This window comes from Gopherus flavomarginatus, chromosome 1 (genome assembly GCF_025201925.1).
Source record: "Gopherus flavomarginatus isolate rGopFla2 chromosome 1, rGopFla2.mat.asm, whole genome shotgun sequence".
NCBI classification, from domain to species: Eukaryota; Metazoa; Chordata; order Testudines; family Testudinidae; genus Gopherus; species Gopherus flavomarginatus.
Genome location: NC_066617.1, coordinates 166,014,107 through 166,032,405, shown reverse-complemented (window position 1 = coordinate 166,032,405; position 18,299 = coordinate 166,014,107). Strand labels below are relative to the sequence as shown.

At 40.9% G+C, this 18,299-nt stretch overlaps 1 protein-coding gene across 7 annotated transcripts in view; it reads right to left on the bottom strand.

The window, feature by feature from the left end:
* Positions 1 to 18,299, bottom strand: part of ST3GAL6 (ST3 beta-galactoside alpha-2,3-sialyltransferase 6) — a 78,364-nt gene that overhangs the window by 6,999 nt on the left and 53,066 nt on the right. For 6 of the 7 annotated variants that reach the window (XM_050960477.1, XM_050960485.1, XM_050960514.1 and 3 more), the window contains 5 exons: positions 16,504 to 16,607; positions 14,924 to 14,987; positions 8,234 to 8,329; positions 4,533 to 4,719; positions 2,936 to 3,073 (listed from right to left, as the gene is read on the bottom strand). In XM_050960477.1, coding sequence (XP_050816434.1) covers positions 2,936 to 3,073; positions 4,533 to 4,719; positions 8,234 to 8,329; positions 14,924 to 14,987; positions 16,504 to 16,607 — 589 coding nt within the window. Of the gene's footprint in view, positions 1 to 2,935; positions 3,074 to 4,532; positions 4,720 to 8,233; positions 8,330 to 10,256; positions 10,446 to 14,923; positions 14,988 to 16,503; positions 16,608 to 18,299 lie in introns of those variants that run through there. The other variant, XM_050960531.1, reaches the window with a different exon arrangement.

The window sequence follows — 18,299 nt, the reverse complement described above, 5'->3', positions numbered from 1 at the left end:
CACCTTATAGACTAACAGCCGTATTGGAGCATGAGCTTTCGTGGGTGAATACCCACTTCATACTGACATGCATCCGACAAAGTGCGTAATTCACCCATGAAAGCTCATGCTCCAAAACGTCTGTTAGTCTATACGGTGCCACAGGACTCTAGACCCCTTTTAGCATAGTCCATTCAGAGAGCCAGACATTTAACAGGAATAGGCATGGCTTATGAATGACCTGGTAGTATTTTAGCATTGCTGCTTACAAGGCAGCCATACAGGGGAGCACATATGGTTTTATAATTGCGACTTCTAGAACTCTATTAATGTTGTGGGCAATGCTAATAAACAGAGAAGTATATGACAGTGTGCTGGAATATGAACAAAAAGAGGGAAAGCAACGTTGGCATAATGGAAAAGATCAAAACTGGATGGAAAAGAAACATTATTGTTCAACATGTATATTCAGAAAAGAAGGGATTGGAAAATCTTAAAAACTATGACCTGGATTGCTCCTTCCCATAGATGTACCTGCGGGAGAGGGCCTGGTGGATGCAAGATTCCATGAGTAACTCCTTAAAGAATTTTCCTTGGATCACTCTCTCAGGGATGAAACATGGGAGTGTTTACACTCTTACCACCCTCCTCCCATGGAACAGAAAACAAGTTGTTCCCCAGAACCAATGCTGCCCTCTGGGAGTCATGTGAGACAACCCCTTCTTGGAGTGGCTCTATGCCTCTATACCAATACCAAGATCACAGGTCTCCATCTGGCTCACTGACAGCATGGCTTCACAGGTGTCCCAGCTGTTGTTTCTGTCCCCTATGGCCACCTTTAAGGGGAGAACATTTCATAACATGGAGTTCACAAAGCCATGGGGCTTTCTGTGGGTAGGATGACTAGATAGCCAGTGTGAAAAATCAGGACAAGGGGTGTGGGGTAATAGGTGCCTACATAAGACAAGGCCCCAAATATCAGGACTGTCCCTATAAAATTGGGACATCTGGTCAGCCTATCTATGGGGCATGAGAGGGTCATTAGATTCTCCTCTGCTCTGGTTGCTTTATCTCCCATTTGAAGCCATAAACACCTTTGTGACAGTACAGTCCTTTACAAAGCACCCAGCTGAGCTAGCAGATGCAAGTTTTGAGTTAATGTAAGAGAAAAAGCAGCAGGAATAGATAAATTTGCTTTCATGGAAATAAAATACGCTTAACAAGAACTATTAGAAAGGTCAAATCAGACAAATGTGGTATTTATTCTACACAGGATACTTGGGAAAGATTCCCATGGGATGTCAGTTGCTCTTTAATGATATGGCAGATGAAGCTTATTTACTTAGCACTACAAAGGCCTGTGCAGTCTAAGATCAATCCTGCCTACACAAAGAAGGTTTAAAGGTTAAAACCTACATTTCTGTTAGTTTCTTTCTAAAGAATGTTCTATCAATTAAAATTATTTTTATATAAAAATAAGAGGTTAAGTCAATCGCAATGCTCTGCCCCAGTTTGCAAAGCTACCACTTGATGGCACTCCTTCCACTAGAATGCTGAGAGGCTGTTGGAAGAGGATAGAATGTATGCAGGAGCCCACTAAGGAATGAGAGCCCCCAAATTCAGAGGGCCTTGTTATAAATTACAAATATATTTCATCATTAAAAACAATGTTTGAACAACAAAACCATGAATCTGGGGTCTGTATCTGCTTCCCTGGCTAAAAACGCCTTTCTTTTTCCTGGGTTTGTGACTCCTCAGACTTCTATGCCAGTGCCCAGTCTTAACAGCACCACTGAGAAAACTATCCTCTGCCTCTCTTGTGGTTCTTTACTCAATACCACAGCAGTGTGACCCACATATTGGGCGATGGTGATTTTTTGGAATCTCTGAAGGAACAGGTAAGATGTCACATACATTTCAATGCATTAAACACAGAAAGACTCTCTGGGGCAGATGCTACACAGGTTAAGTATATTAGTCTTAAGGTGCCACAGGATTCTTTGCTGCCTATACAGGTTAAACTGAGGATGCCCCTGTTGCTCAGTTGATAAATACACCTCAACCTAAGCAAGTGCCACTAAACCCTTTATAACACACTCCACCATTAAGTATTCTGTTTATGCTGAACATTTTACAAACAAAAATATTTTAGGAATATTTCAGGCAGTTTAAAATAAAAACCACATTGGCATCATTTTTCATATTCCTCCAACACTCAAACCTTAGTGTTTCTCGTGAATCTCACTGAGGGGAGAGAGGAAAAATAAAACCAATACATTTTACTAACTTCCGCAAAATTACCTATCTAGTTTTTCCATGCATGGAAATACTGTATGGTTGTGATGCAATGTCTATGAACTTTCCAGGGGTGAAGTGAGGGCTATGTCCTTTTGGAAGGCAAGGAAAGAAGTCAGGGATATAAAGCTTTCCATTCTAGTTATGAACCATTAGACCTTAAAACCACTATTTTTCCAGGACTGAATATTGCGCATCTCATTCCAGTGGCTAATTCAGCCAGCCCAAACCCATTATGATGAAGTCTTTATAGCCCCCCTCCCCACACATACTACTATACATTCTTTTGCTCTGTAAGTATATGCTACATGAATCTACGTAGACACAGAAGCCATATCCACACTAGGATAAAAGATGTATTATTGATGTGCGTTAGCTTAAGCTGTAGGGCTCATCTCAACCAGTTAACTCGTGTTAAAACTACAAAACAAGCATGGGAGATGCTACACACTTAAAGACATACAGATGTGCTTCAGAGTCAATGACTAAACAAGGCCATGGTGCGGTTTTGTCTATTGAATATTTCAACAAAACAATAAAATAATATAGTGCAAATATGAAAGAGGTTTTTCAACATAGATAATTACAATAAACAGATGATTGTGATCATTTATATCATGTTTGGAAACAATTGAAGCAACAACAACAAAAATATACCTACTTCTTTTCTGGAAAACTTTTTTGGGAACTGAAGCCATTCATGTGCTGTTTTTCTGATAATGATAGGATTGAGTATCCTGATTTGGTTAACTTTATAGATCATTTTCAAGGCCGGTTTCTTCCAGAAACCATTAGTGTTCTGTAATAGTCAAATATATTGTTTTACTTTTAGGATTAGTTGATTTTGCTTTTGTCTAACTCACACATCATGCATTTGGAGTGGGCAGAGAGGAGAAGCCACACACATGATTTAAAAAAAAAATTACAATAGAGACTTTGATGTTTTACATTCCTCAAAATGTTACTGAGGATATAGAAGAATGGAGTTTCTTGTATATGAAATATCTACCAGCAGTGCATTTTTATGACCATATTATGAAAACCCATACACAAGTTTGCCAGAAAGAAAATATTACACAGTCCTAAATATCTCTGGCACAGCATAAGATAGTTAGAAAAATACTGGGCCCAATAATACCTTTGGATACATGGAGACCTCTCCCCCTGAAGTCACCAGCACTTTCACCTATGTATGTGAAGGCAGAATTCGGCCTATATGACTTTTGAGACAATTTGGCTGATCAGTCGTATTTTCTGTACTTTGCTTGCTCGTTTGCATGGTCAGGGGATTCACTTTGGCTTTAGTTCCTTCTGCTGCTTACAGAGTTGCCCACTCTACCTTATAGGGTTTTCCCCATAGACTATGCAGATTTATTTAAAATGATGCAAGGTACACACATTTATGCAAATTCAGAATCTACTGATGTTTGCTTTGAGAATGTTGGCAGGTACTGTGCTTATTGCTTATTTTGAAAATGGAGTAACTGATTCTGATCTCACTTGAACTGGTATATAAATCAGGAGTAATTCCACTGAAGTTTAATAAATTTTAAGGCTAGAAGAAGCCATTACGGTCATCCAGTCTACCTTCCTCAGTAACCCAGTGATTCCAGAGTAAGGTCGAGCAAAAACAAGTCTAATGTCCATCACTTGAGACTCAATTTTTAAAATACCACGTCCTATAAAAAAATCCTTTTCCATCTGCCATATAAATCAATTGTGCTCCCATTCCATGATCCAGTGTGGATCAAAAGAATTCTCATTTAGGTGGGGGAACAGAGAACAAGTGGGGATGAATACTTAAAAAAATAAAATCCTGTTTCCATGCATATATTCCTAGCAATATAAAACTGTGGAGGAAGAAATTGGGGCCGGGAGGGTGGGGGGTATCATAAAACTATATGACATGGGTAGAATGGTTTCAAAACAGAGGGTAATATCCTCAGCTGGTGTGAACTGCTGTAGTTCCATGCATTTCAATTATACTGATTGACACCAGTTGAGGCTTTGACCCAGAATATTTTCCAAAGTTTTTCTTGTCTTCAGCTAAATTGTAGGAACATAACGAGCTGTTCTGATATAAGCAAGCTCATGTAAATGTACAGTTCCATACTATACACAAGTTGTTGTTTAGTTTATTACTGCCCTTTATTTCTAAGATTAGTACAAAGCGGTCGATGCATACACTCAGCCAAAGTGAACAAAGCCAAGACATTTTGAATCCAAACTAATTAAATATAATAAACAAATAAACTTACTATTTTATGACCATTCAATATGTTCCAGAGCCACTTTAAGTCATGTGGTTTGAAGACGAGAAGAACTACAATAGTATCAGGATCATAGTGAATTGGATCTGAAAAAATAGACTCTGGATAAAAAAGTCGGAAAGTTGTCCTCCTCCCAACATCCTCTTCATACCCTCTGACGGGACCATTATTCATTCTGTAGGCAAGGGAAAAAATATGTACACAAAGAGGATCACCATAAATCCATTTTAATGGGCTCTGCAGGGCAAATAGCACAAGAATTTAGCAGCATGAATTTTATTAATAATGTTAATTGGAAGACATGCAGTTATACAGTAGATCCTGCATTGACAATTTAGCCCAGGGTCTTCAGACTTGTAAGAAAATTTAGTTAAGAAGGTTCAGAATAAATGACAATATTCCCAACCATGCAGTCCTACTCCAGCAAAATTCCCTCTGACTTGGCCCATAAACTGGAACACTGTCGTAAAACTTCCAGATTATCTAGTTCAGTTTCTCCTAAATCATGATGGGGGAAGCCAGGCCCTTTGTTTTCTTGTTTCACTTGTTTAGTAATTGATAGCCAAGATGGGAGAGTAACAAATGTGATACAGCCAGTCACTACAAAGCTAAACCATCCTAGCACAGACAAGAGGATGGTCACCATGGCAATTCCCCAGGGTAAATCTATGTATACTTACGGATGGGGAAGTTGCTGGCTGGTGGTAACTGCTGGAAACACAGCTCAGAAACAGGGGGAATTGGAGACAGTGTGTTCTATACTTGTATAGATCCTCAAATGAGGTGAAAACACCCCAGGGAAGACCTGACGCGGATAGCTACTGATTAATTGCTGGAAGGTCCAGGTTCCAGAGAAGACAATGCAACTCTCTAAGTGTTGGAGAAATGAAGAGAATTAATTCTCTTCTGTATCTCAACAGGATTAGGGTTCAGATTGTGTCCATCATTTACCTAGTTTTAATTTAACCTGTGTGGGGCATATATATATAGTTTCTACTTTTTTTATTGATATTTGTACATGCTGAGTGACTGCTCCTCTGAAAGATACTGAATTAAAGAAAATGGGAGAGCCAAGATATTGGGGACTCTGTTCTGCCCTGAAGAGTTAAACAAGCTGACTAGTGGTGGTAGTAGTGGTATAAATCACCTTCGCAGATCCTTTACTTTGTGGCTGTCCTGTACTCTTTGGAACAATCTGTCAATCCCCACATGCTAAGAACTCTCCCAGTCCTCCTTAAAATCCACTGCTTTCGCAAAATCTCAAGAAGATGATCTCCCCCACCACCATCTCTGTCACTTTGTCTAAAACATTTCACTGTGTATCACATTTGTCTGAGTTAGGCTGCAGACTCCTCAGGGCTGGAGCCTGGAAATGAATAATACCTAAAAGAAGAAAAGAAACTATGGAAAATGCTATTTGTTACAGATGGCTCCAGTATTTGTGGAACAGGTCCATGGTAATAAGTGTGTTCATTTCTGACTCCAGAAGGAGAGGGGGCCTGAAAAAATAATTGTGTACTGTAATATTAATGATTACTGTACATACATGTTGATTTTAAAGAGTCTTCATGAACTTAAAAAGACACCATAGATCAGCTAGATACCCTTGTCACACAACTTAAAAAATTAGATTTATTTAAGGGGAAAGTTCGATTCGTTGTGGTGCTATTTTATTTATAGTACCAACTCTCTCCCTTTGTTCTTCCCAATTCTCTTCCCTCACTGCTCCTTTTGGCTCTTTCTGCACTAAGCTTTGCACTTTCTATTATCTTGTTCACAATACCTACAACACTACCACTTCATGTCCATCAAGTCCTCTGCCCTCTTTTCCAAAATCTTCCTTCAAAGCTACTTCTTCCAAGGATTCTGCTATCTTTCCTTCTCCCCAATCATTTTCCTTTCCCTGAATTTTCATGTGTCTTGTCTCATCTCTCTCAGGGCCTGGCCTTGCAAACATTTGCTACCCAGCATAATGCATACTGCCGTGACTGGTCCCATTTACTCTAAAGAAATTGACTACTGGCTGTAGAAAGCACTGTTTGCAAACTAATGCCATTAGATTGTAAGTTCTTAAGGGTGAATGAGCATATCTTCTATTTGTAAAGCACTGTTTTAATTTACACCACAATATACATTTTAAACAGTATATCAATACCATAATAAAAAGTTTGGTGGTAGTACCACTACAGTTAAAGTCATGCTAGGGTGCCATATGATTAAAATTTTTCTAGTGCCTGACATTTTCTTGGGATCTCTTTTTAAAATCACTATATCACTCTAAGCTATGAAACTAAGAATGCAATTCTTTGCCAGGAGAAGACTGAAATAAAGTTTGTTTAAAACTTACCACATATTTTGTATAAAAAGAGTTATATAAGGTTTAAACGTTACAGCTTGAATATTGTTTGCTGTGTTGTTGCAGTTGTGTTGGTTCCAGGATATTAGATGTAACAAATTATACAATGTTACTAAATCAAAGCCAATACTGTTACTAATGACCTAAAGTAGATTGCAGACACAGGAGTAGTGCTGACGCGTTAATGAAGACATACGCTATGAGGACAGTTCAGGAGTTATCTCCACACGACAGAGGCTTTAGGAAGATTCAGTGTATACAGTATAGGGCTTACTACCCCACTACAGGACATCAGGAAGGGGAAGAGCATCTTTATGCACTGACTCACCACCCTAGTGAGGAGGGCTTTACACTAGGTTCAAAGGGGGCAGATGACAAAACCCCACAGGTAAAAAAGGGCAACCTTACCAGAAGGTAAATGTTGGGAGGGGCAGAGACATGGAAAATTGCAATAGTGTCATAGAAGCAGCAAGAGGAAAATAAATGGGGGAACCTGTTCAAAATCTTCGATGTTGATACAGCAATACAAGATGTATGGGGAATAAACAGGAAGAACTGGAAGTATTAGTACATAAACTAAATTATGACTAGTCTTGGATGGTTTAGACACAATAAATCTTGCATTAGACTGGATGACCCTTGCAGTCTCTTCTAACCCTTTGGTTCTATGATGTATCCAGCATCACAGATACTAGAGTGGGGAATGTGCATATAAAATCTGTGGAAGACACGAAGCTGGAAGGGGTTGCAAGCATTTAGGAGACTGGGGAATAACTGGATAGGTGGCAGCTCTACTGAAAATGATCTGGGGGATGTGGTGGATCACAAATTGAATGTGAGACTATGTCTACAGTATCATTTACGTCAGCATAACTTATGTTGCTCAGGAGTGTGAATAGGCCACACACACAAGTGACATAAGTTACACTGACCTAAGTGCTGCTGCGGACAGCTTGTTGAATAAAGTTGGGGCACATATTACTTTTCTATATGCAGTGGAGATGTAAGTGAATGCCCTTTGGAGAGAGCTGTCAACAGCAAAATGAAGGTGGCAAGGAATGTTAGATACTTCTTCTTTTATCTGTTATTTCCCTGTTTTCCAAGATATGGGTGGGTGAGATGGGAGAGATGGTGCAACCTTAACCATCACTCAGTGTTATCTGTTAATTATATAGAATACAATATCACACAATTTATTATTTTACAAATTGCTTTAAGCAGTCAGGAATATCCAGGATAGAATGGAATTTTATTGTTAAATAGATTAACCTATAACAGCTGAACTCCAAAGCTGCTCAAAAAACTTTGTTATATAAGAAGAGATACAACTTACCTTATTACCACATCATACGAGTCAATTTTCTCCCCTAGCGTCTTGTTTCGAAGTACTCCTCCATTACCAACAACAACACACCTTCTACAGATCACACTGTTGAACAAACAGAGCTTTAATATGCATGCTCATCAAACATATCAAATTCATTATGTTTTCCTTTAAGTTGTACCTGTCTTATGAACAGCTGGCTTCAAGGGTAGCACAGAAACCCAGAACAACAGAATATGGCTTAGGGTGGGATTTTTAGTTTAGTTCCATTGTTTGGATTTGATTTGGTTTGGTTTGGTGTGGTAAAGTGGGTATCCAAACAGCATTTGAAGTCAAACACTAACATTATAACATTCCCAACCCAGACTGAGTTATTTCTGAAACTGTCACTGCCAGATAAATAAGTCATTGTTTCATAACACCTAGCATTTACAGATCGTATTTAATCACTAAATAGCAAAGCACTCTACAAAGGGCACTCCTTGGAGTTGGTTTTATATGACTGTACGACAAGTTAAGGTACTAATCAACATGACTAAGGTTCTGTAATTTAGACTATCGAGCAGTACTTCAATATACAAAGCAGTCCCATTTCTTTCAATGGAACTACTAATTTAGTAAAGTAGTACTTGACATAAGCAAGGGTGGTGGAATCAGACCCAAAGACAATACTGAAAAATAAAGCTTACAGAAGCAGTGGCGGATTAGCCACTGGACTGACGGGGCCTGTGCCCAGGGGCCCCAGTCACCTGGGGGGCCCTGGAAAAAATCTGCCACTGGGCAGCAGAAGCCCAGAGCCCTGGCTGCCAGGGCGGGGAAGTCCCCATGCACTGACCCTGCTCTGCAGCAGCAGCAATGGGATGGGGGAAGCCCCCCACCCAGCACCCACCATACCTGCTCTGCAGCAGAAGCCATGGGGCAGCAGGGGAAGCCCCAGTGCCTGACCCTGCTCCGCACAGAAACACTGGTTGGAGGGGGGGGGGGAGCCCCAGCACCCAGACCGCGGCTGCAGCCCTGGGACTGGGGGAGCTCTCACTCCCTGCTGAGGCCCCAGGCCATGGCACGGGGACAGAGCTTCTCTGATCTTGGGGCCACAGTGGGGTGGGGGCAGAATGGAGCAGAAGGATTTGTGGGGCTGCAGTGGGGGAGCAGAATGAGGAGGACCCTATGTGGAACAGGGGCACCCCAGGGGAAGGGGCAGAAAGGGGTGGGGCTATGGGTGGGGCCACAGGCGGAAGGGGTGGAATGGGGACGAGGCAGAAGGGGTGAGGCAGGGTCCCCCAAAACCTTAATCTGCCTCTGTACAGAAGAGGTGAGACAAGAGCCAACGCTATGTCCCTCAGGCCTAGCCAAAGTGTTATAATTAAGGCTAAGATTTAGCCATGGGTATTTTTAGTAAAAGTCATGGACAGATCAAGGGCAATAAACAAAAATTCATGGCCTGTGACATGCCCATGACTTTTACTATAAATACCCCTGACTAAATCTTAGCTGCTCCTGGGGCACCGATGTTCTGGGGGACCCAGGGGCTGACAGTTGGCCCCTGCTTCAGTATTATAAATAGTAGTTAATGTCTGTTATTTGCATGATTAGAGCTACATGTTCTATTGCTCTTCTCCGCTTTTCAGATTCCAAAGTCAGCACAGCTGAGAATCTGGCCCTATAGATTTTTGCCAATATGATGGACTAATCACCACTTATGAACAGATCTTTAGCTCACAGGTGTGGATTTCTCCACTGTTTCTCCCCCCCACTCTCTTCACCCCTAGGTTGTTGTTGTTGCTGTTGTTTTTATTCTTTCTGGTTGTTTGGTGTGAAGGTATAAAAACTTCGGACATCACTCTCTCATCCATTAAGGCTGCTGTGTGCTGCTCTGATGATACAAAGTGTCCTTAAAGCTAGGTTAACCAGCTGATAAATGATTCATCCACTATAGGAGAATCCCCAAGCGGTATAGAGCTACCACAGTAACTTCCATGCCACCCCTTTCCCAATCTTTGGTTTAGGGGCCATGGCCAGGGCATTCCTTCACCTCAGCAATGCCTGGCTGCTGAAATGGCCCCTCGGGCCAGAAGTTGCTCTTCTTTGCACTGTGGACTCCATAGGTAGCTGGACAGCCCCAGGGTTGTGGGAAGGAATAGTTGGCTTTGCACCTTTTCTCTCAAGCTGCACTGAGCACAGTTTGGGCCCAGTTCAGGATCAGAGCCTGTATTCTGGTAGAGTTAGAGTACGTGTTCTTAGCCTCTTCATTTTATTTTTTTCTCCTCATGGTGCAGTTAAGACCTTAATCCATAGTCCTAGTACAACTGGTTAAACAGTATTCAATTAATTGAAAATTCAGTGAGATTTATAGCTTGATAAAACACACATTCCAGCCCCATTAGTGATAAATTTTACACAGAATTTGAAAATACTGCTGAATATCATAAAAAAGCGACAGCCTCTGAATTACTGGTAAAGCATCCGATGTTGGTATCCGAAATCTGAAATTGGTTATCTAAGTCACTTGTGGATTGATTACACTTGATGTTGAATACAGTAGTTCAGAGTCCAACAACTATCATCAACCAAATCATGAAGACTAGTTTTTCAGCTCTGCCTATACTAAGGTGCTTGAATAAGCTAAATCTAACTGAAGGGCTAGCATATGCTTATTATTTCTACATTATTTTTATCCTCCTTGTCTAACGTGTGCAGTAGCATCTGATCGCAATCTACTTTTGAGAAATGATAGAAATGATTTAAGTGAATGGATTAAAATTACACAATATAGTTGTTGCTTTATAGCAGATATGTTTTGCTCTTGGTCTTATTCTGTTTCATAGGAGCCATGGGTATGTAGCAGAGACTACTGGAGACATCTGTAACAGGACTAGACTTTGATCAAAGAAACTCTGATTAAAGGACAACTTCTTCCAGTGCAGACATGGAAACAGATTGGCTGCTAAAACCATGCTCCAGGTATCAAACATGCCATTCTTAATAGCTTGTTAGTCCTACAACACTTTAGCAAGCACACTTAACAGTTAATTGGCAGTAAGTGTGCTGTGAACTGCTGTAAATTGAACCTCAAGTTCTGTCTGTCTACTTGTATTTAAAAAGGTGGTGCTGGGAGAAGGCAATAAATAGTTGTGTCTAATACAGTCGGAGGTCTACATAAAGACCAGAAATCTAAATGACCACTGCTCTGTTATATTAATATCTGGGTTACCTGTGTGTCCAGCAAAGTCTACTTTCTACACACACACTCACATCCCCACCATCTTGGATTTACCATGCTGGGTAGCCTCTTAATTTGAAGTTATAAAAGCTTAATTTTAGTTTAAATATTTCATTTATTGCAAAGTGCCTCTTCTCGCATTTTCCAATGTTGAAAGAATAATTTTAAAATGAAAGCAAAGCCTTTCAAGTTTAAAATTACTGTGGGAGAGTTCCTTCCTAAGCATGGGATTCAAAATAGATGGAAGACTCATTCCACTATTTCACTGCAAAAAAATAATCTTAACCTCCCTAAACAGGAGGTTGTGAAGAAGTTTATATGATTTTCTTTGAGGCTATTTGGCAAGGGATGGGTGGAAAGGAAATGTTCTGCTTACTCATTATTGCATAATACATTTAATAGTAGCTACTTTTATTGTTAAAAGAAGCCAGGATTTGAATAAGAGTTATGATGAGAGAACATGCAAGTATCACGGATATAAGTATCCCATATAAGGAACTGGTATGCTTGAAAGTACATGCAATGCAGCCTTTCAAAGCTATGGCTCAGACCTGCAAACCCTTACTCAAGTCAGTAATTCCATTGATTTCAATAGGACTACTCATTTGAGAGAGGGCATGTCACAGGCCATGAATTTTTGTTTATTACCCATGATCTGTCCATGACTTTTACTAAAAATACCCATGACTAAATCTTAGCCTTAATTATAACACTTTGGCTAGGCCTGAGGGACATAGCCTTGACTCTTGTCTCACCTCTTCTGTACAGAGGCAGATTAAGGTTTTTGGATTTCAAAACTGCATCACTATAAAAAACAACAGCAACATTTCCCTCCCCTGTTCACTGTGGACCGTTTTACTGGTATCCCATATAATTTGCTTATTTTTATACAGATCTGAGGTACATGTCTTCAAGGCCATGGTCCACTTCCTACAAACATAATGTCTGAACCAGAATGAGAAATCTTACTGGACAGATCACTGTATATTTTGAGTAAACAAGGCTAAATTGCAGTAATACTAAATTGTTCAATTACTTAATTGCTGTTCTACACATCTGGGTATGGAAATTGGGGGTCGGGGTGCAGGAGGGGATGAGGGCTCCGGCTAGAGGTGCGGGCTTTTGAGTAGGGCTGGGGATGAGGGGTTTGGGGTGTAGGAGGGGGCTCCAGGCTAGAACCAAGGGGTTCAGAAGGTGGATGGGGGGGGAAATCAGGGCTGGGGCAGGGGGATGGGGAGCAGGAGGAGGTCAGGGGTGCAAGCTCTAGGCAGTGCTTACCTCAAGCAGCTCCTGGAAGCAGCAGCATGTCCCCACTCTGGCTCCTACATGGAGGCACGGCCAGGTGGCTCTGCACGCTGCCCCGTCCGCAGGCACTCCCCCTACAGCTCCCTTTATCCACAGTTCCTGGCCAATTGGAGCTGTGAGGGTGGCACTTGGGGCAGGGGCAGTGTGCAGAGCCCCCTGGCTGCCCCTATGTGTAGCAGCCAGAGGGCAGCCATGCTGCTGCTTCCAGGAGCTGTGCAGAGGGGCCCCTGACCCTGCTCCCTGGGTGGAGCACCGGAACGGGGCAAGCCCCAGACCCTGCTCCCCAGCGGGAACTCGAGGGCCAGATTTAAATGGCTGGTGGGCCATATGTGGTCTGTGGACCGTAGTTTGCCATCCCCTGTCTTAGATACTATAGTGATTCATGCTCTGTACATATTGCACAAATTAAATTAGTTAAAATAAAATACGTAGCACCTAGTCATCACATTTAGGCTTATTTAAACTACTGCCTGTTAAGTAACCACACTACCGATTGTTTTTACTGCTAATGTATAATTCTGCAACAAAAATTAAAAAATCCTCTAAACATTATACACACACACACACACTCCAAATTTTGAGTGGAGAACAACATTAAAGGGATAAGCAACCATTATATTATTTTTGATCTATAGTGAGAATTGCTAAATTTAATTTTGCTACTTGGTTTTGCTCTGCTATCAAAATGTCTAGAAGACTCTTGACTGTAGTCACTGTAGACACTACTGAATATAATGATCTTCTGAACCAACATCTGTGGGTTTGCTTCCTTCAAGATGCCACTGAGCAGCAGCATATTCTTTCAATGTGCAAAGTGTTCTGCCATTAAATAGCTGGCACTCCTCTACTCTATGAACAGCTTCTGCACTGGTCACTAGGGGCCGTTTTTTTTTTTGTTTTTTTTTTTTTTAAGTACATCAGCGCCTAAAGATGCAGATAGGAAGCTAGTGGGAACAGGCACCCTTAGGTTCCTACATATTTTACAAATCTGGCCCTTGATCCTCACCTCCCTGAGACTGCCTGTTGTCAGACCACCTGTAAGTGAGAACAGGAGGTTTTTTTTAAATTGAGAGCTCCCTGGGAAAAAAAATTCGTACAATGGTAAAAATGACCATTTTCTTATCTTTAAAACAGGGGCCTAAAATAAGCTAAAGCTTGGGCTTAACCCCAGTTTCTTAAGTTACAATATATAGAGTCCAAGTAGTATGTTTAAAATATGCCCTTGGTATTCTATTACAGAGCAGTAATTTATAGCTTGATTTCTTTGAGGACAAGAAAGACATAAATAAAAGAATAAAGTACAATAAGAATTAATATTCTTTGTATCAAAATTTATGTAGTATTTTCCACCTTAACCAGAAATATGGTAAATACACCTCATTTGGTGCGTGGGGTACAATGACGTGTATGTTGCTTGGTGATTGGGTGTGGTTAGCTAGTTTGAAAATATGCGATCCTACTAAGAAATCAAAGTCCAGACAAAGTGGTGTCCACCCAGAAGATTTCAAAAGCCAAAACCTAATACAAGGCAGTCAATGAGCAATCCACGGAGTTCCATTCCATCCCCATTCCCTATCAATCACTGGATTGCCAGAGACCGTCTTTTGTGGCTCAACACAAGGGAAGAGTCTAGGCACATAATAATGAAGTTGATTCTGTATTAGAACTACTGGATTATTTTATTTTATTTTTGTAAATTTCCCCAGTATAGATGTGGCCACTGTTGGTGATCTGTTGAAAACCCACCTCAACCATGCCTTCTGAACTGGCACTAAAATCTTCTTAGTCTGGCCTAGACTCATAGACTTTTCAATAGAAAAGTCATAATGTGGGCTTCAGGGGTAACTGCAATTCCATAAGGTCAATAAGACTTTAAGGGCAAAGGGTCCATATTCAATTAGTAACCCCCCAGAGCATTCAACCCTCTTCAGGACAAAATCAAGATTCTAAGTTCATTCACAAGAAGATAATTATTGAATTCTGACCCTACCTGAATTTAAAACTGGGCTTAATTATACATTGGGACCACTCTCTATATATTTTTAAAATACAGTGGGTTGGATTCTGATCTCAGTCAAACTACTGTAAATCCAGAATAACTCCACTGATCTCATTTTCTGAGTGACCGTTACATTTTAAAACACAAGAACAGTCACAAAAATAAAAAACCTCACCCATTATCTTCATTGAATAGTCCGCAGTTATGCAGTCTTGAAAGGGCGAGGCGAAAATAACTCTCTATAAAGCAGATAGTGGAAAAAGTGTTTCAAATGAAAGTAGTCAGTGCTTCACAGTGCAGAAATAAAGATACCACCTTGACTACAGCATTTTTAGCCAGAATAGCTTTTGCCCATTCGTTGTCTGCCCAAAAAATAGAATCAGAACATTACTATAATCTAAGACTATACGTTAGTTCACAATACAGTTTTATTACGGCTTCTTCAGGATAAACGGCTGCCCTACCTCTCCCACGCATGCCTGGGTCTGAGAACAGAATGGGATTCATGTTCAGAGACTACAGATCTGAGACTACTAGACACAGATGAATACAGTAAATATGGTGGACCAGACAAGAATCGCAAATGGCATCTGAAAAGGTCCACAGATAGCCATTTTATCTATCTAAAGTAATTGAATGGCTTTCCATCATCATTTTGAGTGCCTCACAGTCTTAAATGTATCTATCCTCCCAACATGACTGTAAAGTAGAGAAATGATATTACCCTTATTATACAGATGGGGAACTGAGGCGCAGAGAGACTAAGGCCCAGAATTTTAAAGGTATGTAGAGATTGATCCTGTCAGCATTGCAAGGCACTTATGACCCATTTTCAAGTGATTTTGGCACCTAAGAGCCTAAATCCCATAGTCTTCCTTCCAGATTTTTAAACAGTGTTTAGGTGCCTATCTATATCTTTTGGTGCCTAAACACTTAAAAAAATCTGTCTATAGATGCCTAAGTCACATTTTATCCCTTTTGCCAGGTCATTTACAACTATGTTGAACAGCACTGGGCTCAGTACACACCCCTGGGGGACACTGCTAATTACCTCTCTCCATTCTGAAAACTGACATTTATTCCTCCCTTTGTTTCCTATCTTTTAACCCATTACTGATCTATGAGAGGACCTTTCCTCTTATCCCATGACTGCTTTGTTTGCTTAAGAGCCTTTGGTGTGGGATCTTGTCAACAAATTTTTGAAAGTGCAACTATACTATATACACTGGATCACCTTTGTCTTCATACTGCTTCTCTAACAATAGTAGTCTGTATATATTATATAGTACTGTACCTGAATAAAAAAAGATCCATTTAATAACTGATACTAAGGATGTCTACACTGCACACTAAGCCTGGACTCTGACTCTGGTTTGAGCCCAAGCCCCTCTTCCCTCCACACACAAATCAGGTCAGCAAGCACTCAGGACCCAGGTCCTAGGACCCAGCTAGGGGGTGCATCAGAGCCAGACTTGGGTCCAAGCCCTGTCACTTTGCAGTGTGGATATAGTCAAGCTGCAGACCTAAGTCAGAAGGTCTGAATAATATAGTACAGGCATGTTAGTACACCTGTGAGACCCAGGTCATCAACTGTAAATCCAGGTGTACAATGCAGTGTGGACTCTCAAGTACAGGCGTGGAAACACTGGTGTTCACAAGCCCAGGTCCCACAGACCTAGGCTTAGTGTGCTGTGTAGACATACCCACTGATATAGCTTACATTTAATACTGTACGCATCCCTAATAAATACTTACCTGCTCTCTTTATTCCATAAGGTAATTCAATCTTATCATTTCCATTAGACAGTGCTAGTTGCATGAAGTCATTAACACATAGGAATGGATATATTTTCTGACCACTAAGAGATGGGGGAGGAAACAGAAAGTAATTTTAATGAAACACCCATGCCCATTTGAATCAACCAACAATGCCAGCAATCGCTTTAAAAACCTTTTAAATCATACTTTAAATAGCATGCTATCAGTTTTTAGAAAAACTAATGAATGCATGGAAACAGCACAGCCCATGGAATAGGAAAAATGTTTTACAGCATAAAAGTATCAGAAGTTCAACCAGAAAGAAAGTCAGAGAGACAGATTCTTTGCTGGTGTAAACTGGCACAGACCCATTGAAATCAATACAGCTGTACCACTTCACACCAGAAGATAATTAACCCCAAGTTTGTGAGAGTCTGCAATATGCTACGACTACCACAATTAATTTTGGTTTAAAAATTAAAAACTCTTATTCATACTGGAGGCAAAAGAGAGGAGAACTAATGAAGGTTTTTAAAAAATTACACGAGAGGGATTTCTCAGAGGTTAACCAGATGCCCTGCTCTGAAGAGATCTCCTTGTGTTCTCTTTAATATGTTTGGAAGGTGCTCTGATTTCATGTGGCACTATCTCAGAACCTAAACAGAGGAGACAGGTTATCTGCTCATTCAGAGGCTCCTCAATAGCTGTATATCAGGATATATCACACAAAGAAAGAAACTGCATAGAATAAGTTTCCAAGTCAAGTTAAACATACAAACGGTAAATCCAAATCTGTAAAGTGCTGAATACCTTCATCTTCCATTGACTTCCATGCACAACTTCCCTTCAATGAGCGTTCATGTGATTTGACTTTAGTAAGAATTGAGGACATGCAGTGCCTCACAGAAGGTGCTCTACAACTTACAGGATTAGGCCTTAGATGAGGAGGTTACTTACCTGTAACTGGAGGTTCTTTGAGATGTGTGTGTGATGTTATTGACATAAACTGTGACAGTACAGATCATTGTTGCAACCAGGGTCCTATGGTTGCACCAGGTCTTGTACAGAAGAGGCCAAGTGGCATGTCTATGGTAAGATTGTAGTTTGCTGGTTATGATTATGCTGTCTGAATGTGTGTATCATTTTTGTATTCAAAGTTATGAATATTGGCTAAGTACTTGTTTGATTCTAAGGCCTTGGCTACACTGGCACTTTACAGCGCTGCAACTTTCTCGCTCAGGGGTGTGAAAAAACACCCCCCTGAGCGCAGCAAGTTACAGTGCTGCAAAGCGCCATTGTAAACAGTGCTCCAGCGCTGGGAGCACGGCTCCCAGCACTGCAAGCTAATCCCCACGAGGAGGTGGAGTACCTGCGGTGCTGGGAGAGCTCTCTCCCAGCGCTGGCGCTGCGACCATACTCGCACTTCAAAGCGCTCCCGCGGCAGCGCTGTACGGCTGCAAGTGTAGCCATACTCTAAGTAGCCTCAGTGAAGCATTTCGTCAGCTTCTTGAGGAAGGACTATTCTCAGTAAGTGCCCAATCAAGAAACACTTAATTGACAATGGACTTTGGGAGACACTAATCCACATATGAGTTTCCTGGGAACGTTCAAACTAACATGTAAACAATGGCATCAGCCTGCAAAAAGCTGAATCATCCATAGACGTGACTTGCCCAGGTGACTACAAACTCCATCTTCTTGAGGGGATTTTACACAGGAGAACAAAGGGATTTCTACCCACAAGAGAAAGACTTTATAAGGCTCTGGAAACCCCTCCATCTTGTCTTCAGCTT